This window comes from Ziziphus jujuba, chromosome 8, assembly GCF_031755915.1.
Source record: "Ziziphus jujuba cultivar Dongzao chromosome 8, ASM3175591v1".
NCBI classification, from domain to species: domain Eukaryota; kingdom Viridiplantae; phylum Streptophyta; class Magnoliopsida; order Rosales; family Rhamnaceae; genus Ziziphus; species Ziziphus jujuba.
Window position 1 is genome coordinate 26,952,298 of NC_083386.1, and position 25,556 is coordinate 26,977,853.

The window sequence follows — 25,556 nt, forward strand, 5'->3', positions numbered from 1 at the left end:
TAAATATTTTTATAATTATAATAGTATTGTAAGATATAACATATGTTAATGTTTAGAGAGGCAAGTCAGTGGTGGCAAGATATCTCAATTTCTTAAGTTTGGGTCCAGGTTGAGGCCCTAATAAACAGGATCTACTTGGCCCAAATATATATATATATATGTATGTGGGTAATGTTCTGTTTTTATTATTATTATTATTATTATTATATATGATATAAAAGTAATATTTTTTTATCCATTATTAAATACTTATAAGTTTATAATGATTTTTTTTTTACTAATCATTAATTAAGTATAATTTTATAAATTATATTTATTTAAATGTTTTTTTATAATATATTTTTATTTTTTAATAAAATAATTTTTTATCTCAGTTTAATATAATGAACAATTATGTTATGAGCTATATCAAAATTTAATAAATAAATGAGAATTTATATATTTTTACATGAAAATTTAATTGTCCAAATTTGAATTAAATAATTTTACACTGACACGATAAGACAGGACACTTTGCCAAATTTAAGTGTGGTGGTTCTGGCATGAGTTCAAATATCACTTATACTATCAAATATATATATATATATAAATTATAATTTATAATATCTCTTTAACTTATTTAAATGGAAAATAATTCAATTCAAATAATAACAGGGGAAGAATTTAAATTTAAAAAAAAAATAAGGCTCAAACTGTGAAAGATAATACTTAAATTTCCCCACAATTATTCCACAAAAGTAGAAAAATAAACATTTTCGAGCAACTTTTATTTAAACCAAAGTGATAGTAGTACTCAATTTATTTAGTCCTGCATATAATTATTTCAGAAGACAAATCACTCATCCATACATTTTTTTTTTTTTTTGGCTATATAATGTAGGTACTGGTAGATTATTATTCATGGATTTCCCATAGATGATAATAGCAGATTTTCCAGATTAACACAGGGGCAGAGACTAATAATGGAACTGTATCAGCTAAGACCATCATAGTACCGTGCAAATTTTGAATGCTTCTGTGAGCAATGCTCCTTTCTGTTATTAAAAAAAATAATAATAATAATTTAAAAAAAAAAGAAAAAAAAAAAAAAGGTGTCTTAAAATTTACAAAAGGCATACCAACTCAATTTCACTTGAACTCACTTGTACCATAACATTACAACTCTATTGCTTCACATCTTTTTATGAACAGAACTTGACTGACTGCTATGGTAGAAAATCTTGTATGCATAGGTGAGATGCTACTACTCCAAATGATTTGATTTTTATTCATGCTAAAACTGTTCAGACTAAAATGGTTGAAACTGTTGAATAAATTAATATTTGTGGACTTGGCATAATCAATTACTCACTTACAGGGTCTATTTATGTCATTAATGGGACTAGTTTATTTTATTATTTTGTAGTAGGGTCCTTGATCACACACTTTCTATAAGACTCCAGTTGACCCATTAGACTGGAGGACCAACTCTCTTTAAAAGCCCAATGACTTACCCATATTTTTTCTAGTATTATTATATTATTAAATTATTAGTATTTTGTGTGTGTTAAAATTAATGGGTACGTGTGACTTGCAAAGACTATAAAAGGTTTAGAGCAAGCAAATAAACATATGCCATACGGTATTTTGATATTAGGGTTTTCAGAGATCTGAGAGTGGTTTGAGAGTAGTGTGTCCATAGGCACTATTTTATATTGTTTTTTATTTTGCAGGATTAAAGATTTAATTTATCAATGGCTGCGTTTGGAGGTTAGTAATTCATGATTAATAGAATTTATTATGTATATTTAGATCCATAAAATTTCTAACAATTGGTATCAGAGACTGGTTAATATGCATAATAAATTTCATTGTAATTAGTCTTCGTTGTATCTACGATGATCGAATTGAACTGTATATGGCCATTGAATGATATGTGGGATTCAAATATATGTTCTTTATTTTATTTTTCTTTCTGCATGCATGGATCTGTGAAGCTATGATCTTGATGTGCGAGGAAATATAATACATGCCTGATTGTTATTTGTAAAAAAATAAAATTAAAAAAAGAAAAAAAAAAGAAATTGTGATGTGAAACTAGTGGTAATCGGGTTTTGAATCAAATTTGTGCAAAGTATATAAACCTTGTTTTAGTTTGAATTAAGACCTGGGCATGGTGGAAAATTGTTTTTCGATGTGTTTTGTATTGTTTAAAATCTCGAATTGGACCTGAAAAGCCTTAATAAATAAATAAATAAATAAATAATTGGAGAAAACGTGGCCGAATACAACCTGGATTTGTGAATTGTTTTTGGTTAATTTTTGGCCAAAATTGATGCCAACAATGAGATGACAACAACAAGACCAATTTTGCCCCCAAAAAAAAAAAAAATTCTGCAATTTTCTTGGAATTACATGGGTGTTTGTTCGAGTTTTGGCCGAAACAATTCTTGTGTTGGGTGTTTATTTTTTTGCATTTTTTGAACCAAATTGATATGGGGCAAAACTTTCTCAAGAGGAGAGGAATCAAAAGGCATCTATTTTGCTCAAAATTTTCTGGAATTTCTTGTGATTACACGGTTGTTTATTTTAGGCTCTCCTTTAGTCAAATTGATACTTTAAAATTGTTGCCCATGCCGAAAGGAGAAGAATGGCATCGGTGTTGTATAAAACAGTGGCCGGAATTGTATTTTACAGGCGGGTTTGTCAACCGGGTCATGTGACCCATTAACCAGGAAACCGGGTTGTCCTTGACACGGCTGAAGGAGGAAGAAGGCTGACGTCAGCAGCCATCTTGCTGACGTTAGCAACCCGAAATTAAAAAAAAAAATTTATTTGTTTTGTTTTGTTTATTTATTTGTTGATGATTTATTATTTATCTATTGTTTATTGTTAATAATTTAAAAAAAAAAGAAAAAAAAAGGGAAATTCTTGTTATTTATTTATTTATTTGTTTATTGGTGATTAGTTCAGTTATTTATTTGTTTAATTATCACATTCCAATTTTATTAAATTAAATTAAATATTTGTGATTGGAAAATTAGATTGTGTGAGCTTATCCAAAGAAGCTTTGTGTCTAGTTGGTATAGTAGTGTGGGATTTTAGGTACTCACCTATCGTGAGACTTATTTTGTTTGCATTATGTGTACCAATGTAATGTGTGTTGGCATAGTGGATGGGTTATCTTTTATTTACTTATATCATGAAATTGCCAATTTGTTAATTATCTTCCACTTATTAACCAGGGTCTATACGGGTAACTAGGCTACCCTGTCGGTAGTTTTAGTTGCTTTGTATGACGCCTGGAATGGGAGTGGAAGTTAATTAAATGCCATGTATTGCAGGTTCTGAGTTGCCCTGTCGGTGATTCAGTTCAATGTATTTGATTGTGGTTATTTGGTTGACTGTCCCTGACCCGCGAAAGTGTATCTTTAGTGCTACAAAGACCTTAGAATATTGATAATTTATGTTTTGTGTTAAGGGGCTGGAAAATAGTTATTTTTTTATATATATTAAATGCTTTATTGTGCTTATTATTTTCACAGTTAGTAGCATCCTGAATGTTCTGCTTATGACTGCTATGATAAAATTGGATGGGATAAATTATCAGAAGTGGAAAAAGACCTTGGTTATGAATTTGACATTTATGAAATTGGATTTGGCTTTGGAAATAGATTCACCCAAGATACCAACTAATGATAGTAGTGCAGTAATTAGGAAACTTTATGAGGATTGGAAACATTCTAATAAGTGCTGCATGATGATGATGGAGAATTACATGAATGAAGCTATATATACTAATATTCCTAAGGTTGATATAGCAAAGGAACTTATTGAGGAGACAGGAAAGAAATTTATCAAGTTTGATATGAATGAGAAGCATTATTATTTAGACCTTTTGAATAATACTAAGTATGATGATGCTTATCAGATAGGAGAAAGGAAAGAGTATTTCAATGGAAGGTGTGGTTTGAGAACTTTATGTGGCAATTTATATAGACTTAAGTTATTTAATAATGATCTCAATTCTTCTATTAATTCTGTTGTTGCCCCTGTTATTGCTTCTAAACTTCCAAGAGTTAATGATAATTCCTCAATGTTGCAGCATAAGCGTTTGGGACATATTTTTAGGCACAGGATGGAAATGTTAGTGAAGGATGGAATACTTACTAATTTTGATTTCTCCGATCTGTTGACTTGTGTAAAATGTGTGAAGGGGAAGCTAACTTTCAAGATTAGAAAGGTTAAGATAGTAATGTATGAAGATGTTTTGGAATTAATCCATACTGATGTATGTGGGCCTTTCACTCCAACTGCTTTGGGTGGTTATAGTTATTTTATTACCTTTATTGATGATTTTTCTCGTTATGGACATGTTGAGCTTATTCGTGAGAAGTCATATTCTTTAGTTGCCTTTAAAGAGTTTAAGGTAAAGATGGAGTTTCAAAAGAATAAGAAGATAAAAGCTGTGAGGTCTGATAGAGGTGGTGAATTTTATGGCAGATATGATGAGACTGAACGGAACCTAGGGCCATTCGCAATTTATTTACATGAGTGTGGCATTGATGCGCAATATACAATGCCTAGTACACCTCAACAGAATGGCATAGCCGAAAGGAGAAATTTCACTTTGTTGGACATGGTGCGATCTATGTTGGCAAATTCTAGCTTGCCAGATTACTTGTGGGAAGAGTCTTTAAGGACGGCTGCTTATATTTTGAATCAAGTTCCAAGTAAATCCGTTCCTAAGACTCCTTTTGAGTTATGGTCAGGAAGAAAGCCTAATTTGCACCATTTTCGAATATGGGGTTGCAAAGCTTAAGTAAGGATTTATAATCTCTAAATTAAGAAGTTGGATCCTAAAACCATTAGTGGATATTTTGTTGGCTATTGTATAGGATCTAGGGGTTCAAGATTCTTTTGTCCTTCTCACACCACCAGGATCTTGGAATCAGATAGGGCCATTTATTTTGAAGATGATTTTGGATTTGATAATAATAATGGAACAAGGGTGCCTCAATTTAAAGAAGAAAGTGTTTTCATTCCCAGTATAGTTGTTCCTGATACAAATATTGTTGATCTAGTAGTTTATGAACCAGTAGTTAGTCAGAATGAACTCATTGTTGAAGAGCAGGATATTCCAACTATTGTAGATGCTGATGTACCTTTGAGGAGGTCACAAAGGACTAGGAGATCAGCTATTCCTGATGACTATGAGGTTTACTTGCAGGAGCATGAGTTTGACATAAGTGATAATTTAGATCCAGTAACTTATGAGGAGGCCATAAGCAGTTCAAACTCAAATTTTTGGTCGGATGCAATGGAAGATGAAATGAAATCCATGGCATCAAATGGAGTTTGGGATTTAGTTGAGTTACCAGAGGATAGCAAGCCTATTGGGTGCAAATGGATTTTTAAGACTAAAAAGGACTCCAATGGTCAAGTGGAGAGGTATAATTCGAGACTTGTAGCTAAAGAGTTTAGCCAGAAAGAAGGAATTGATTATACAGAGACTTTCTCTCCTGTATCCACAAAGGATTCTTTTAGAATCATTATAGCGATTGTGGCGCATTATGGCTTGGAGTTGCATTAGATGGATGTCAAGACTGCTTTTCTGAATGGTGATTTATATGAGAATGTATGGTTCAACCAATTGGTTTCCAATAAACAAGGAATGGTAATTTGGTTTGTAAGCTTAAGAAATCTATTTATGGTCTTAAGCAAGCTTCAAGACAACGGTATCTTAAGTTTGATGAGGTTGTCATCCAAAATGGCTTTAAGGAGAATGTTGTTGATAGATGCGTATATAAAAAAAGGTCAGTGGGAGCAGTTTTATATTTCTGGTATTGTATGTTGATGACATACTTTTGGCTACTAATGACACTGACCTATTAGCTAAGACAAGACAGATGTTGTGCAACCATTTTGATATGAAAGATCTTGGAGAGGCTTCTTTTGTTTTGGGCATCAAGATTGTTCGAGATAGAACTAATTATGTGTTGCAATTGTCTTAAAGAACCTATATTGATAGAATCCTTAAGAGATTTGATATGCATAATTGTTCTCCTGGAAGTGTGCTGGTCACAAAGGGTGAAACATTTTCTAAGGATCAATGTCCCAAGAATGATAAAGAGAGGATGGCGATGAGAAATGTTTGTTATTCTTCAGCAGTAGGTAGTTTGATGTATGCTCAAGTATGTACACGGCCTGATATAGATTTTGCTGTGGGTGTGCTTGGTAGATTTATGAGCAATCCCGGTCCTATTCATTACCAAGCAGTTAAAAAGGTTTTTAGGTATCTTCAGGGTACTAAAGATTATATGTTGACATATCGTAGCATCAACTTTCTTGAAGTAGTGGGTTATAGTGATGCAGACTATAAAGGTTGTGTGGATGATAAGAAATCTACCACTGGTTATATATTTATCATGGCAAGAGGTGCTGTGTCTTGGCGGAGTGCCAAGCAGTCAGTGACAGCATCCTCGACTATGGAGGCAGAGTATGTGGCGTGTTATGAGGCTACTCGTCATGCAGTTTGGCTTTGAAATTATATTCGTGATTTGGGAGTGGTTGACTCCATTGAGAGGCCTATTATGATGTATTGTGACAATACTGCAGCAGTATCTTCATCCAATAATTTAAAAAAAGTACCCCTGGTGCGAGGTACATTGATGTTAATTATTTTGTGGTTAAAGAGAAAGTTGAAGAAGACCTTATTACTGTTGTTCACACGCCTACTTACAGCATGGTGGCAAATCCACTGACCAAGGCCTTATCCGTAGGCATATTTGGGGAGCATGTGTCCCGTATGGGATTGTTAGACAGCTGAGACCGCTGTGCGTCAGTGGGAGTTTGTTATAATTTCTGCAGTAATATCCATGTTGAATATTATTTATTTATTTGAGTATTTTGATACATTGATATATGTGGATCATTATTTATTTATGAGATGATTTATTACACATATTATTGCTCCTTGTATTTACAGGCTTGTTGAGACTATTAGTCTATATATATGTGTATGTTGATCCACAGGTGCCATGGTGAATCCCTACTACCTAGTTTGGGTATATTGTTGTATCCTATCGATACGCAATGTGCTTGAATGAAATGGTTTTGTGTGTTGAGGGATTGCACATGGTTAGGTAAATCTCTACTACCTAGACTGAGTTTATGGCATGCAAAGTACTCAGTTGAAATGGTATAATGTTTTAGGAGATTTACTGAGAGAATCTCTACTGCCTAGTCTAGTATATTGTTGTGCCCTGTCGATATACTATATATTTGGATGAAATGGCATTATGGTTCGGGAGATTCTATAGTAAGTGAGTTTGGATTTTATATGATGATTATTATGCAGTCCAAGTGGGAGAATGTTGAATAAATTAATATTTGTGGACTTGGCATAATCATCACTTACAGGGCCTATTTATGCCATTAATGGGACTGACTTATTTTATTATTTTGTAGTAGGGTCCTTGGTCACACACTTTCTATAAGACTCCAGTTGACCCATTAGACTGGAGGACCAACTCTCTTTAAAAGCCCAATGACTTACCCATATTTTTTTCTAGTATTATTATATTATTAAATTATTAGTATTTTGTGTGTGTTAAAATTAATGGGTAAGTATGACTTGTAGAGACTATAAAAGGTTTAGGGCAAGCAAATAAACATATGTCATACGGTATTTTGATATTAAGATTTTCAGAAATCTGAGAGTGGTTTGAGAATAGTGTGTCCATAGGCACTATTTTATATTGTTTTCTATTTTGCAGGATTAAAGATTTAATTTATCAGTGATAACATTTGGAGGTTAGTAATTCATGATTAATAGAATTTATTATGTATATTTAGATCCATAAAATTTCTAACAGAGACTTCAAGAATATGAACAAAAAATTCCTCAATCTAGTCCATCTATGGATTACACTTCCTTCCTTGGATCAATTGTAACACCCCGTCCCGAATCATGTCGGAATTTTTGCACGTTGACCGAGGTTGACTGTTGACCGTTGACCGAAGGGGTCAAAAGTTGACTTTTTGACCCGGTTAGAATTCTAGGTTGACTGAGGTACCGTTACAGAGTACACATTGGCACGAGTTCGTAGACTGGTAGCACATTGAAAATGGAGCTACGGTTTGAAAGTTATGAACAAAACAAGTTGAGGTCCAAACTATCCAAGGGGTGCCGGAGTTGACTTTTTATTCATGCAAGGTTGAGCTTTGACTCATGCATGGTTGTGAAGTGCTCGTCGATACGAGTCCGTAGACTAGCGGCACGTCCGATTTGAACATGTGGTTTGAAAGTTATGGACCTGTAGAGTTTTTCAAACACCGTATTATTTTAACATTATTTTTGAACGTGTAACGATGTGCCACGTGTGACTTAATGAAGGTGACCATGTGTCACCATGGTGAAATGCCACATGTCAACCATGTTTAAAATCAAATTATTTTTATTATTATTTCAAATAATAATATTATTATTTAATTATTTAATCATTTTTATTTTCCTTTTTCTTTTTCTTTTTCTTTCCTTTTTCTTTTCTTTTTCTTTTTCTTTCTTTTTCCCCACGTGGGAAAACACCCCCTTTCTTTTCCCTTCCCTTCTTCTTCCCCGAGCCCGACAGAGGCAAGACAAAACGCACAGCCTTCTCTCTCTCTCTCTCCTTTGACTCTCTCACCCTCTCTCTGTTGACCGGCGTTTTGATCGCATTTCAGTCTCCGGAATGCCACACGCGCCGGCTACCGGGAAAGCCCACCTCGCCGCGATCTCGACCCCTAAATTTCCCGGCCTGTCGCCGCCGGACGCGCCCAGATCGGGCCCTTGAAGCCGGCGGCGGCCGGTTATGTTTTTCCGGCGATTCTCGCCGTTTCCGACCAACCCAGCCCGACCCATACCTCTATCCCACCATTTTTGACCCCTCTGAGCCCATTTCCGGGGTTAGATTGCCCAAAATCCCCACCGTTTGAAAGATCCCTCAAGTTTAAAACCGGTCGAAGCTTCCCGACCAAATTCCGGCCACCTCCGGCGGAATTGGGGTCGATGGAGACCGGATTTGTAATCCTCGTCGCTCAAGCTTCGATTCGGTATATTATTCGCCTATTTTGGTTAACGTTTGTGTTTGACCCCCCGGGTACCGGGTATTATTTACCCGAATAAAATATTAATTTATTTGACTGTCTGTGAATTTTGTTCTAGGAGCACCGGTGAGTCGTGGAATTGATCCCATGGTGGATCGTAGGTTAATTGCGTGCTCCAGGTGAGTGACCCACCTTTAAAAATATTTTTGGGGTAATTAATTGTATTTATGTGGTATTAATTTGATATCTGTAAAATTGTGCTCATGTGGCGTATTTTAAATACAATCGGGAAAAATATTATTTTATATATATATTTACCCATTGGTGCTGAATGAAATTTTGGGGTCATTAGAAATTCCCAATTATTATTTTATTGTGATTAAATGGTATTTATTACACATGAGCAAGTATTTTCAGTAATTGATTGTGTCTGGATTTTACATCATTTTTGGGCAATTAATTATGTTTAATTGGTATTTAAATCATGCTCATGTGGTACAATTTGGTTATGGTTTTATTGTGGTTTAATTATTTATTATGCATGAGCAAAGTGTATTTCGGTAGTATTTGTACGTGGTTTTAAGTATTATTTTTCGGGCATAATTGGGTTAAATATTTTACGAAAATATTTGTTTAAATTTTATAAATTATGCCCGCTGTATTTTTATGGTTGCATTTCGTACTTCGAGAAAATCGTGGTTTGTTTGTTATCAATAGTTAGTACCGGTTTATTAAATAAAAATATGTGGGATGGTAAGTGTGAGAATTTAATGTATTTCCCACGGTAATTTTGGAAAACGGTACGGTTGGTTAATAATGTTTATTTTTAGACGTACTCATACAGTATTGGTGTTCTGGTGTATGGACACGTGGTAGCGCGCAGGTATTATGTGGTTTAGCGTGCGGTTATTATTTCTCCCGTTGTTGCCATTGGACCGTGGGCAGGCAAGTTTGTTATTGGCCACAGCCGCCCCCCTCCTTGGCCGGGAGATGGTTTCAGCAGCGGTACTGTCGGGACGCCGAAGTGCCGTTTGCAGGTTTCTCTCTTTAACCCCCCCGCCAGTCAGTGCTCGGGACGCTGGGTATCGGAGGGCATCACCGATATATGGTGTGGTGCGTCAGGTGTAATTTGCAAATAATGTTTTAAACCCCAAAGGTGTTCAAAAATTATTTACTATAATTTATTACATTTTAATTATATATTGGGGTATTTATTATTTATTGTTTATCAAATGGTTTAATCCCTTGGTTTTCGGGGAGTACGTACATCGGGTTTTGTGAAAATGTTTTAAAAAGGGGAACATTTCCAACTGAGTGAATAGTGAGGGTTTTGAGAGAAATTATTATTTCAATTGTTTATTTATTTATTTATGTAATTGTTCGGCATGGATTGATTAAATTCCTTTATTTTTATATTATTAATATTAAAGGTATTCGGTAGTTAGGGTCACTCACTGAGATGATTAGCATCTCACACTCTTAAGTTTTGTTCCCCTAGGTCCAGGTTGGAGACGTTGATTGTCCGGGGCGAGCCCAATGTCTCAGTTCGTTGCCGAAGGTTCAAGAAGTTTTTCTTCCCTTTTTCCTCTCGAACTTGCATTGCTTCTTTATCTGTCATTTTATAAATTCCACATTTAATTGTATAATGCTCTGTATACTGTATTGGACACATTTTTTTTATGCACTGGGTTGCCTCTGTTTTCTTTTGAAGTGCTGAAATTTGTGGAACCAATTTGTAGTTTGCGGGAGGAATAAGGGGATGAGTATAAAAGTGTGTTTTCAGTGCAGGTAATTTTTTGGTTAGTCCTACCCTTAGGGGAGGTGCTGTCGGATTTTCCGTTAGAAGGTTCGGTAGTATTTTCCTGGGATCAGGGCTTGTCCAAGGTTCCGGGGAAGGAATTCTGGACGGGTCCTGACATCAATGGTCAATGGTCCATAGAGTTCGGCAAACCACACACTTAAAACGCAAATCCAAAAGCAATTAGTATTGCTGTATTTCTGATTCTTGTTTGAGTACGCAGAATTTGGAAAGTGTTGTTATGATGATGTACTTCTTCTACTTGAAAATCTTCCATGTGCGTTTTACAGGAAAAGGCTCAAAAAAAAAAAAAAAAATCCGAGCTCTGTTTTTGTTCACAATGGAGGAGATGAGAGATGAAATCTCCATGGAACCACCAAAAGAAAACAAACAAAAGAGAAAAAAGATCAAAGGCGTGCTGAAAGTCTATGTTTCCCAAAAATAAATTAAAATAGAGTGATAGTAGTACCCAATTTATTCAATATTAAAATTATTTCAAAGCACAAATCACTCGTTCATACATCTATAGTTGATAACGATGGATTATTCATACCTAGCTAGACAAAATGGAAAATAGCGGATAATTCAAATAAACAAGGTCGCCAATTTGAGAACTGTAATTACTCAGAAGATCATAATACCTAGACCATAACATCACACCTCCAAAATTTGACGCTGCATTTAAGACCGGAAGAATTTGATCATTCAGCACATCAGGGGGGATGTACCCGCCTAAAGGGGCCGCATCGAAGCTGGCCGGTAACCCCAGAAACAGCTTCTCTGCTTTAAGAGACGAAGCCCATAGATTCCATGAACTTAAAAGTAGTTCGGCACCAGACTCGGTAGTATACTGGCATTGAGGGTTGTTAAAGAACTGAAACCAAACAAAGTCGAAAAGCCCAGTGTCGATGGCTGGCCCAAGATGATCACCAGGATAAGAACACTGAGGAGCTGCAGATAAATAGTAAGATTTTGTTCCCTGTTGGTTGTATAATTCCTTCAAGTAAGCTGCAAGATTGTCATAATATAGTGGGGAACCCATCTCTATGCCGAAATCTATGCCGTCTAAAACAGCATCTCCGAAAGGACGTGTAGCAGATGAGTTGCTACCACCCAGATAGGAGTTCCATATTTGATGTGCAACCCTTTTGGCATCCTCAGGGGATGCTAAAGAATAGAGTCCAAGAGGTCCTACAAAACCTCCTCCTATAGAGAGCAGGACCTTAACACCCAGGCTCTGGCAAGTCTTTATTTGTGCGCCGAATTTGGTGCAAGTGTTGGATGCTTGGTCGCAGTGACCTGCAATATCGAGTCCCAGGTCTACGCCACCGCCAAATTGGTTAAGAAAGGCTATGCTTATGTAAGAATAGAGGCCCGTATTACAGGCTTCGGCTAGACTTCCTTCGTCGACATTTTTACCCCAGTATATGGCTATGCCAGCCTCACCACCAGCCTCAGAGGTTCGGATTAAGGCTGTGGAAAGGATAAGGCAAGCCAGTAGAAGAAGTTTAGCTTGATTAAGAGCCATTTTTACAAATACGGAGGTTATTTGGCAGGGGTTATGTGACAAAGGTTTGACAACCTTATACAGAGAGGTTTGACAGTGTCAAATTGTAACAATTAATGAATTCACTTCACAGGTAATAAGAGTGTCCAGTAATCGACAGAAGAATAAAAGACAAAAATTTATATGAAAAAACATAAAAGGTACAAAAATCTGAGGGAGGGAGAGGGAGAGGGAGAGAGGGATAGAGAGAGAGAGAGAGAGGGGGGGGGGGTGGTTGGTGGTGACGTGCTTCCCTAAGCTACAACGGATAATAAAAATAAAAAAATAATAATAATAATAAAAAGGACGCATACTTAAATATTATTAAATTGTAATACGCTTGGTGTTAGTGAGAGGTAACACATGCAGCATTCACCAAAACAGAGAAGGAGGAGCACATGCAGCAGCAGCTAAAACGAGGGCAGAAATAGAGGTCCTACCTGTGGATCCATCATCCATATTCATATGGATATGAAAATTAAGGAAGGCTACAAAGAATAAAATAGAACACATGCCTAAATCGTGGGATTTCTTAATTACAGTGCTGTCAAAAATATGTTCTTTTAATTTTTATTTTTATTTTTTTGGGTAAATTATGTTATTTTAATATTTGATAATAAGTGAAGTGTATTATTACATTTATTGGCGTTCAAAATCTGATAATCATAAGCAAGTCTTCAGTCTTCACCATATAGTATAGTTCAGGAAATTGATACTAGATCTGTTGGTTAATTATTGTTTCATCATGATAACGAAACATATTTTTAAAATATATTATCTTTTATTAAATATTTATTGCATGTTAAAATTATTCAATATTTAATTTTGTATTATTTTTTGTGTTACTAACCATTAATTGAGTACAGTTTTACATTTATTTAAATATTTTTGTTTTTTTGAAAAAAAATATATTTTATAATTAAATTTAACATATTAACATATCGTGTTACGAGCTAAATCTTTAGATATACATATTTTAACAATAAAATTTAACAGTTCAAATTTGGGGAAGAAATTTTGACTACACCGATACAATATAACGTACGACACTTTGCCAAGTTTATGTGTGATCGTTTTTGGCTTCAGATCTATTGATTGTGGGAAACTTGGCATTTGGTAGAAGCTCGTTCTTTTTTTCTTTTTTTCTTTTTTTTTTGGTTTCTGACAGGAAATAGCTTGGGAATTACATGCTTAGAGTAGAATTAGATTGTCCTACTTTGGTTAATGATACCCCTTTTGGGATTAATTGTTTTTCGAAGTGTGATATTAATTGCTGAGCAAAAATTTATATAAAGTCGTTGAATGGATGATATAGTCATACAAACCATTTATAATAGTTGCTAATGGCCCATTATTTTGTGACTTAACATAGTCGATAATGGACGAACTATAATTACTCAAACTATCATAATATCTGTTCCATACTGTCATATCTTGCAGTCGGCTTTATCACCCAAAAAATTTGATTAGTTAGCACATCAGTCGGGATGTACCCGGATAAAGAGGCATTAGTGGATGTCGGTTTCCCAAGAAACAACTTCTCTTCTCCCTGCATCCCCAAAAGGACGTATAGCAGTTGCGTAAGTACCACCTAGATGACTAGTCTGCAACATGTTTGGCAACTTCACGAGATGTTAGATAATAGTTTCCATTAGCTCCTCCAAGAAAGAAGATTACCTTAACACCCTGATCTCGATAGGTATTTATTTGTTCGCCAATATGGGTGCAATGACCAGCAAAGTTCAGTACTAGTTCTTTGCCATCTCCAAATTTGAGAAATTGATGCTGTGTTTATGTAAGAATAGAGCTTAGCAGCGTAGGTTTCGGCTAAAGGTCCTTCGTTGTTTTCGTTACCGTATTGACCCCAGTAGGGGGCTATGCCCCCATCAGTGATAGAGATTTGGAATAAGGCCAAGGTTAGGATCAGGCAAGCCACAAGAAGTTTGGCTGGTGGAGCCCTTTTTTTTTACTTTGGCGAAAATGTTATGAATACGATTGTTCAAATTAACTATGTGGCTACTTGTCTAACCCAATGTTGATATGTTATTTGCCAAAGGATTCACACCCTTTTATAGAATATAGAGAGGTTTCAAGTGCCAAATTGTAATATGATCAAACTGTAGCAAATTGTGTTAGAATAATTAGAGGACTGCACACAATCAAGTTGCCATATTTAATGTTTCAATGATGGGATTTTAGATTGCAATGAGACACCCACCAGGATCATCCTTTCTTTATTCTTTGGTTAATCCATTAAGACAAAAAAATCTTATATCTTTTTATAATCCAATTTTAAATTTCAACCGGTTTATGTACCTATCTTTATTTTATAAATATATATTATTTATTATTATTACTGTTTTATTATAAAATAAATAAGGGTCATTGAATTGACAGTTGCACTATGATTTAACTTAAGAGAATGAGATGAGGCTGAGAGATGCTTCAAAAGAGTCTTTTTGCATTTTTTTTTTTATTTTTTATTTTTTTTGCTAGTGTGGCTGGCCCGTGCAGGGTTCGGTTGTGGTTTGCTCGGCCACTTGAGTTGTTACTGCGATCCTAAAAGTTTTTTTGCATATTTTTTTTATGAATAAAAAATGAGCTTTCTGATAGGTATCATCGATCTAGAAAACTTGAAGATTATAGGCTATTAGCAATAGTTGTTTCACAATCCTCATGTAACACCCAATCCATCACTGTACAGCTGCCCTAAACTCCCTCCCCATATTGTATGGAGGCACGCGAAATCTACACCAAGATGTAATGTGGAACTATTGGAACTCGAACTCATAATTCTTACAAACAGGTATGATGGAGAGTTAGCTCTCACCACTTAATCCACCCCTTTAAGTGTGAGTCTTTTTGCATATTGATTGTTTATTATTTGGCAAATTTTATAATAAATAGTCTGGAATAAGCTATATTGAATGATATGTTTTAAATCCTCACAGCCACATACTATTAAATGATATGAGTGGTTAGGAATAATCATTTTATTCATTGCGTTCATTTGTGATCATTCCATATTATGTTCATTAAAATCTATCAGTATGTAGTAGGTGTTAAAGGGAAGAAACAAAACAAAAACGAGGGCAAGAGATGGACGTAGACGTTGGTGGTTCTCCATGATCCATGGACGTGGAGATTGGAGAGAAAGTGGTCGTTTGAAACTATTAAAACACAAAATAGACAATATCTAGCTGTCCTTAATTATTGTACTGTTAACATTTAATATCTTTACCAATACACCTGCCCTCTGGAAACAGTTCAATTGATAATAATGACCTGTAATCGGTAATAATTTTAGTTGTTGCATTCGATCAGGCATGTCATACTAAAATCCCCCCCTCCAGTTGATAAAAAGCAACATATACTATGCATGTGGAAATTCCTAATTCTGTACTATTAAATACTCTCCAAACTACTGCGGTAATGTTATGTGTCATTGTTCATCCAGTCTTTGTTTTCTTTTTTCTTTTTTCTTTTTATTATCTTACCTGAAGAAAGAAAATCAACTTAAATTCATTAGACAAATTTCTAATTATTTTTATAATTAGACTGTTTTTATTTCTTACACATACTTTTTTTTCAAACAAATTTCTTGCGCATACTAAAATACTGGTTTTCTTTTTCGTTTTTTTTTGAATAAATTTTTTGCACGTACTAATAAAGTAGAAAAAGTTGGCAATTGATGTTTGCCCACGGTGGGGTTTGCCTTTTTAAGTCTTAATGAGAATTTATTTAGTGTGGGCTTTTCCTTGTGTTTTTTTTTTTTTTTTTTTTTTTTTTTTTTTTTTTTTTTTTAGTTTAAAGCGTAATTTTAGACTTGTCAATCTGACCAATTAAAAAGACAAAATATTCAAGTTTGAAAGACCAAATGTCTTGGCGTGTTTGTGAAAGTTCCGTTTTTCCCCAAAATACCCTTGAGAAAGACACCAATCCCTCGTCCAGTTCGGCCTTCCTTTGTTGGTGCTCTCTCCTCTCAGAATCTCAGGTCATATATTTCGCGCAGGTCGAAGCAAGGTATGGACCTGGTCAAGGAAATTTTCTTTGCCACGATTAGCTAAAGATCTGTTGGAGAAATTTGATATTCGCTTAAAATAATTGCAGATATAATTGAAAAGATGTGTTGTTTGCTTTTTAAACTAGTCAAAACTGCTTGAATTTATCACACCTTTAGTTTTCATGAATAACTACCAATTAATAATGCTAATAATACTAAATTTTAAGGGTTTTCAAATAAAAAAAAAATACAAGAAAACTAATATTAATCTGTTAAACGATGTTGATTCAGTTTGCATGCCTTTTATAACAACATAGAGGTTTTAGATTTAAGACATCTCTCCCTTCCCTTTGGATTCGAAGTTGTATTACTGTTAAAAAAATAAATAATTCTTTATCAGTTATTAAATGTTAAAATTATCATGAAATATATCTTAATTATATTAAAAAAATGACACGATGTAGAATAAAAGATGCATATATATATATATATATATATGTATGTAAGTTAATAGGAATTCGAAAATTGATAACCATAAGCAGGTCACCACCCTTATTCAGGAAATTGATAGCAGATCTATTGGTTATTGTAGTGTGTATCCATAAGTAAGTCACAATGATTGTCTTGCTTTGGCTAATGTAAACAACTGTGATAATTTTGTTTTTAAGAAAAACTTATATGCAACTATTATGTTTTGTTTCGCTGTAAAAATAAATAAATAAAACAATCGTAGATACTTTTCTCCGTTTGGACATTTCATCTATTTTATATATGCATCTTGAAAAAAAATGAATATTGATAGTAAATTGTAACACTCTACAAATTAATAGCACCAAAGTTTAATTAATCTTAATACTCAAATACAACAATATCTGTTGTAATATTATCAGATATTCTGGCATAGTATTAATGATGAAAGGAACACTCAAGAAAGGAGGGCAGAAATGAAGATGGACGCTGGTGGTCCACTGGTTCTCCCATGACTCGAAGGATTCTTGGATGTGAAGATTAGAAAAAGGCTAGATGGTACCACAAAGAGTATGGTCTCCTTAATTTTGTGGCATCGATATTTAATACCTCAACTGCAAATAGTACATTGAAATTACTATATTTCTACCATTTAGTATAGGACAATTGCGGTAATGCTGTTTGTCATTTATCCAGTTTTTTTTTTTTTCTTTAATCTATTTTTAGCTCTACTAAGCGATAAAAGAAATTCATTCTACAAATTAATTTTTAATTCTATTTATAAGATTGTTTCTTTTTTTTAAGACAGAGTAAAACTAATAAAATGAAATTTCATTTTTCTAAGAGGAAAAACAAAATGAGTTAGTTTTATATTTCTCATGTTGCATCACTACCTTCTCTGTTAACTAATTTTTGCATCCCAACTTGAACTACCGCTGGCATTCCCTTCGCTTTGTTTGAGTTTGACTAATGGTCAAGTGGATCAATGCTAAGTATGACAATTATCTATAAGCTTGTAAATTAAAACAATAGCGGTTACGTATCACACAACAACGACCACATGCTTTAATGGGAAAACGTGGGATGCTTCAGACAGTGTTGATACATGGCAAAGTTCTATATGATATTATATGAATTATCAATAGTGGAACAACACGTTAAAAAATAATTTAATAATATATATTATATTTTATTAAATATCAATTAATATTATTTAAATATTTTTATATGTAATATTTTAATTTATCGATTAATTTTTAACTTTATAAATATATTTATTTTTTATACTACTAATTATTTATTAAATATAATTTTGTATTAATTATTTTGATTTTAATATTTTTACATAATTATTATTTATTTATTAATTTTTTATTTTTTATTTTATTTTTTTAACAAATTGGGTGGGAGAATTGTGATCCAAGTCAAAATTCAAACCTCAGGCCCGAAGTGTACTTTTATTCGATTGATCATTAAATCATATTTATGAATATAATAAATTGTATAATTAAATTTAACAAATTAAACAAAATTTTAATGAGTTATATAATAATTTAATAAATAAAGTTGTATTTACAACTATAGGAAAAGCTTAACAAGTCTGTGAGAAAAATTTGACACATTAGATTGCCTAATCTATCTTAATTAGGATATTATTTTATGATGAGCATTGGAGGAGTTACTTATCACTAGCAGTGACCACATACTTTAATGGCTGTGCAGGAAAACGCCGAAAACGACAAGGCAATGACTGGATTACTCTCTCTCTCTCCCTCTCTCTTTCTTGTTTGTCCTTCTGCAATAAATTATTTGTCCTCCTGGATTATTCTCTCTCTCTCTCTCTCTCTCTCTCTCTCTCTCTCTCTCTCTCCTCTTTTCTTTAGCCAGAGCATTAATTAGTGGTCATTTCACGGTCAAACAAGTGTATGTTGTTTTCTTTTTCTGTAGTACTAACAACTGCAATAAAAACACACACACAAGAAAATCAACTAATATAACTCAAAAGATGGCTGGATTAGGGTCTTGATTTGACGAATAAAATGCTGCACTATAAGCAAATTTTTCTCGCTGTGCTTGCTTGTACTATAAGCAAAATTTTCTTGCTAATACATTTGGACTTCTAATTTATTTCGATTTCACCTACTGTATTAGTTCCTGCAGAGATGTCTGTCAAGGATTAGGAAAATAATAAGAAAAAAGTAAAATCTAAATCCGAAGTTTCATATGAAGATAATCGCTCCTTCCTGCATCCTCGTGGACCGTCAGCATATAAGGTACTCAGAAAATTATGAATTGAAATCACGGAAAATTATTGTGAATAATAATAATAAAAAAGAAAAAGAAAAGGAAGATGTTTGCTTTTGTTTTCTGTAGTACCAAATTCCGATCAAACCGTACAAGAAAATCAACTAATATCTCAAAAAATGGCTGGATTAGGTTCGTGATTTGACGAATAAAATGATGTACCATAAACAAAATTTTCTTGCAACAGTATTAGTTCCAGCAGAGATATCTATCAAGAATTAGAAAAATAACAAGAAAAAGTAAAAATAAAAATCCTAAGAGGAACACAGGAAGTGCTCGTAGCTCAATAATTACTGTTGGGGGAAATAAATGATTTCTATTTTATTAATGATTTATATAAAACAAATACGTAGATAAAACATAAAATATTCATACATATAATGGGATCCACATGCAGAATAACTTATGAAATACTTAACACCTAAACACTCGACGCTGCTAACTTGGACATGATAGCTCTTCTTCTAGGAGCCTACTCTATTCACTTTGAGTAGCCCACATTATATGGAAGCCTATCTTCCCTTTAAATAGCCTGCTCATATCGGTTGCTAAACTTAATCAAAGCTTTTGGATTTCTCCTCAAAGTCGGTACTCCACATTGCAAAGCTTAAATATTTTCTTCACCAATTCCAAAGCTTCGCTTGTTGTCCATGTATATCAGATATACTAGATATTCTAGAAAAATGTCGAGCATCCTTCAATTACCAAATAATCTAATACTGTAATAATAAAACTAAAATCTAAATCTTGGATTTCATATGAAGATAACTGCTCCTTCTCACATATTAGTTGACTTTCAGAATTTTATGCGGTACTATGTTTTAGAATAATTTTTTATAAAGAAAAAAAGAAAAATTTCGAAGAAAGCTTGCGGATACTGAATTGTTTACAAATGAAATAAACATCATATTATTATTTTGTTAGTTAAAAGATGAAATATTACTTAAATATTAATTATTGAGATTACTTCGTTTACATATTAAAATCACAAATTCTAATAATTAAATTTTTTTTTTTAAACATTAACAATTTAACATGGATAAATAATGCTTCGAGTACCAACGTCGTAAAACACCATTTAATGAGAATTGGAAAATTGATAACCGTAAGCAAGTCAAAAATTGATAATAGATTTTTGTTGTTGTACAGCGTAGTGAGGGTGTGTGATGTGTCCTTACACCTTGATATGTATTGGCTATGGGAAATTACTCAAACATAATCGATTATAGAATACCTACTCAGAAAATCATAGCCTGTTTGGTAAGATCACAGTTCTATGCATTGACGTGCTTTTTTATCACTAGGGGCAGCATTCTTACATTGTTGGTGACCCTGGAAACAGCTAGCTAAGTGTAGAGTCAAAGAAGGAACCACAACTAAAACAAGGTCATAAATGGAGGTGGACCATGATCTGGCAGATTTATGGATCGAGACGATAAAGGCTACACGTATCACAAATTCAAACACATTCTTATAGAGCCCACTTAAAGCCGAGGTCAATAAGGTTCAAGCCTTAGGGCCCACTAACAGGGGCTTAAAAATAAAAGTAAAAAATCTATATTTAAATTTAAATAAAAAATTCAAATTTAATTAACAATATTTAATAAAAAGTCGCAGAATAATTTTTGTGTCGGGTCTCTTTAATCGGCCTGTTATATGGCCGGCTTAAAATATATTATATTTTTAAATATATATTACTTATATTATTTAAATATTATTTATTAATATATATTACTTATTAAAATTAAAATATGTAATATTTTAATTTATTTATTAATATTTAGTTTTATAAATATGATTTTTATACTACTAATTATTGATTAAATATACTTTTGCATTAATTATTTTGATTTTAATATTTTTATATAATTATTATTTATTTTATTTAAAAATAAATTTTATAATTTTATTTATTTATTTATTTATTTTTATTTACAAATTGAGAGAAAGGATTTTAATCCAAATCAAGGTTGAAACCCTACACTTCAAATATACTTTTAATGATATATCATTAGATTAAAATTATAAATATAATAAATTTTATAATTAAATTAAATAAGTTAAATAGACTCTTAACAAATTATATAATAATTTAATGAATAAGTTTAAATTTCAATAAAAAAATTTTGGCATAAACACTGTAAGAAATAATATAACGTGTTGTCAAATCTATCAAGTTTGATAAGTAATATAATCTGAAAGCGACTCTATGAAAGAGTAAGAGTGATTATCGATATTAATCTATGAGAGGATTATATTTTTAGATGGTTTAGGATTTATTAATACAATATATAAATAGTTTGAATATATATATATATATATATCTATACATGATTTGATTTAAATACTTATTTATTATATAAATAAATACCTATTTTTACATATATGAGTTATTATTTTTTGTGATTTTTAACAAAATTTTAATGGTTTTAAATTGTAATAAGTTAATAATGAACTTGTGAACCTTAATACTTAATTAACTTGGCATTTGGATTGATGTTTTAATCATTTTGAAGAATAATTAATTTTGAAAAAGTGGATTGAAAATTGTGTATTTCTTACGCATGTATGTTTAAGTTTTTTATATTTCAAAGTATATAAAATGGTTTATAATTATATATATATATATATATATATATATATATATATATTATTGATATTTATATTTTGGTATGAAATGGTGATTTAGAATTTTTAAAATATTTAAATAAATAGTTGGATTTGAACTGATAATAAAATTCCATTTCATTTAAAATATAATTACTTTTATGTATTTAGTTTATTTTTTCTTTTTGATACTCTTTTTTATGAGATGGTATTGTATTATTGTAACAACCCTTAAATCAAATAGGGATATAAAAATATAAAATAAAATAAGACAGAGGATTTGAATCTTCTTGTTATCTCTCTACACGCCATTCCCTGTTTACGTTAATTTCCGTTCTTTTACATGTACTTCCTACCGTCTTTATTAGCTATCCGACACAAATAACAGCCCTTCCCTAATCGCTAGTAGTCTGCCACGAGAGGAGAAACAGACCAGCGAAAGAGGAATAGCAATAGCAACCACTACATAGTCATCGGAATTGCGAATAATAATGCCTCCATGTACCCATCTTGCTTGGTTTCCGTTTGACATCGCTACGAGAAATTGGCAATGAGTCATTCTTCACATCTTGGTCACCAAATTAAAGTGTATATGAAAAGAAATTGAGGACGACATGTGTTAATATTAGTTATGATATTGTATTATTTTGAAGCAACTCCGTCTTGCTACAAGCCAGATAGAGTTGACTGTTGGAATTCATGGGATACCACATTCGTTGGTTCACTCAGCCGAAATAATAATAATTTTAAGACAGTACCACAAATTTTTTTTTTTTCGGGTTTTTTCCAATAATGTTAAGATACTACTTTCTCATACAATTATTTTTAGTTCAAATTCCAATATTAAAAAAAAAATTGTAATTATACGAATTTGTTTTGTCAAATTTATTCTAAGAATTTGTAATTATATGTATAAGGTTAAATTAATTAAAAAAATAAAAAACAAAAAACAAAAACTATTCTTAAAAAATTAATCTTATTAAAAAAATATATAAATAAAATAAAAATTCACTTTTTATCTGTTTTAAGTTTTTAAAATTAATAATATTTTAACATGATATTAAAATTAAAAATTCAAAAAATTTTAAATTTAAAACTCAATAACTTCATTTAACAAATAAATAAAATGATAATGCATTAAATCAATCAAGTGCATATTAATATGCTAAAACATAACACATGCTTCATAAAAGTGTCTTTACATGCATAATTAGATACCAACATCCATTACCATACCACATATGTCCATAAACAACCATACAACATATGTCCATAAAGTTCAAATATAAATGTTCCTAATTATCATCCCCTCATACATAGGCTTAAATATATGATTCACAACGATACTTAGTAATTTAAAAATTTCCTATCAAATTCAATCTTGCCCGCATCCGTCCTGATAATCTTAAACACCTCAACATTCGATGGATCCAATCTCATTGCCTTAGAGATATAGAGATTGTCATCAGTAGAGAAGCCTAACCTGTCAAGCTCCATAGCTAAGTATTGTGGATAATTGGCTTCAGATTTATCTAACTTCACAACCAATTTATCAAACAATTTCTCTGCTAAATTGCCAAACCCGCTCACAATATCATCATCCTTCAATCCAGATTTTCTCTTTTGATTTAGGTCGGGTGGACGGTTCACTATGTATTTCATTCATAGACATAGGAGAACACGCATCATTAAATTGTTCATTCCCACTATCCAAATTCAAATCATTGACCATATCAATCGGAGTTTGTGCTCCATGTCCTGTTACCCGATCCTTTCCAAAAACTGTAGCAAGCCTCTCATACATCGGAAACGATTTACCTCTCCACCCCTTTGCACTTGGATTACTCTAAAATAAAAAAAAAATAAAAAAAATAAAAACAAACTTTTAATTGTAAACAATAGAAAAACATACTTCACGTTAAAAAATTCAATGAAAAAAGATGTCTAATGTTTCAAAACCTGCACATATGCTTTCCAAACTTCGTCACTATCAACTTCCACACATTTAAGAGAGTCATTCCATCCAAACCCACTTTTGTTTAGCATATCATATATTATACCGTATTGCTTCTTCCACTTTTTCAATTTTGACTCAATGTGTGGATTTGCTCGCAACCCCGAATTAAGACATATCTCAGCTAATCGCCTCTCAATCATAGCACTTGTGCCAGGCTTGAATGATCCTGTATCACACCGCTGCCCACTAGCTACAACCCCATCTAAAATAAGCAGCAAAGCATCTTCCTCCCTTTTACTCCATATTCATCTAGATTCGACCCCTCGGATATCATGACTGCTACCTTCAACCTCCATTTCTATCGAAAATTCACATTTTTATGATTTCAACAATACAATAATAGCAAGCAAATAAGCAACAATCATTCACGGTTGACAACAATGGCACAAAATATATATTGGTTTTCATACAAATGATCCAAGATGTTTAAAAGACAATATAAAATACAACAGTTAGAGAAGCATTAAAGACAACAATCGACCACTAATGACCACGACGACCTCTCCACTTATCAAACATTTGCTTAGCTAAATCATCTCTCCAGTGGATCCATTGGTCCGATGAAGAAATCCATCCTATAAAGTCATCCTCCATACTAACGTCAACATCATCACTCCTATCAAACTCGACTTCCCCAGGATCAATTATCATTTCTCTTCTAATAAGATTATGTGTAACGTAACATGCGGTAATTATCTTGATTTGTGTGCAATAGGATAGAAAGATGGACTTTTTAAAATTGCCCACAGCTTTTTAAGAACCCCAAAACATCTTTCCATGACATTCCTAGCAGATGCATGCTTTATGTTGAAATACTCTTCATGATTTATGGGTGCACAACTATCTCTCCACTCAGAAAGATGATATCTTGTTCCTCTATATGGTGCAAGAAACCCTTAACCATTAGTGTAACCAGCATCCACTAAGTAATAACAACCTAAAAAAAAAAAAAACATATCTCCTATTAGTGTATGCAATGTTGACTACTACAATGTAAAACTTGAGAATTAGTCTTACCGGTTTGTACCCTTAACCCATTTGGCCTACTTAATGCATCTCGGAGTACTCTTGAATCTGAAGCAGAACCTTCCCAACGAGGTAATACAAATATAAATTCCATATTTGGATTACATACACCTAAAACATTTGTGGCTATCTCACCCTTTCTTGTTCGATATCTTGGTTTATCGTTTTCTGGGACATTCACCTTAATATATGTTCCATCTAAAGCTTAGAAACAATTCTACGTCATTAACAAAGTTACTAATATTAGATAATGTTACAAATAATTAAACTATAATATAAATAACCAAACAATTCCACAAACGTACCGTAAATACTTTCCATCTATCATCCAAACAATTATCTGATACAGGTTCTGGTTGTCTCAATAAACTCTTATGTAAGCGCAGTACTCCATGCAACACAGAATTGAAATATCTACTAATCGTCTCTCCTGGTCTAAAAAATCTAATGATAATTGTACGATTCTTTGTATGATGAGCAATTATGTGCAGAAATATACACACTTGCTCTTCCAATGTAACAATGCCATCACTTTTAACATATCCATTCTCGTGTAATAACTGACACAAAGTATCAAATGTTCTCCTATCCATCCTAAGCTGACTAATACAATTAACATCATTGTCTAACAGACTATTTAGAAATGACATACACAATTCTGCATTTCTGGGTAGTTGATTCCTATAATCTCTAGCATGTCGCCTTATATACGCCCAGTATA

The 25,556-nt window shown here is 32.7% G+C and overlaps 2 protein-coding genes across 2 annotated transcripts; both read right to left on the bottom strand.

Moving 5' to 3' along the window:
- Window positions 1-11,306: 11,306 nt before the first annotated feature.
- LOC107414540 (acidic endochitinase-like) lies at window positions 11,307-12,576 on the bottom strand. Its single transcript, XM_016022676.4, has one exon. The coding sequence runs from the start codon at window positions 12,390-12,392 to the stop codon at window positions 11,418-11,420; it is 975 nt and encodes a 324-aa protein (XP_015878162.3). The 5' UTR covers window positions 12,393-12,576; the 3' UTR covers window positions 11,307-11,417.
- A 10,813-nt stretch (window positions 12,577-23,389) lies between these two features.
- On the bottom strand, window positions 23,390-24,128 carry LOC132799266 (uncharacterized). Its single transcript, XM_060819884.1, has 2 exons — window positions 23,752-24,128; window positions 23,390-23,638 (listed from the first exon to the last, which is right to left on the bottom strand). Exons 1-2 carry the CDS (start codon window positions 23,947-23,949, stop codon window positions 23,390-23,392), a joined length of 447 nt encoding a protein of 148 aa, XP_060675867.1. The 5' UTR covers window positions 23,950-24,128.
- Window positions 24,129-25,556: the final 1,428 nt, after the last annotated feature.

Bases quoted from the DNA above. Each gene is read 5' to 3' on its own strand.
- LOC107414540 (XM_016022676.4), bottom strand. From the start codon at position 12,392: ATGGCTCTTAATCAAGCTAAACTTCTTCTACTGGCTTGCCTTATCCTT.
- LOC132799266 (XM_060819884.1), bottom strand. From the start codon at position 23,949: ATGATTGAGAGGCGATTAGCTGAGATATGTCTTAATTCGGGGTTGCGA. The intron at 23,639-23,751 runs GTTTTGAAACAT...TTTTTATTTTAG, and splicing joins TTTGGAAAGCATATGTGCAG to AGTAATCCAAGTGCAAAGGG.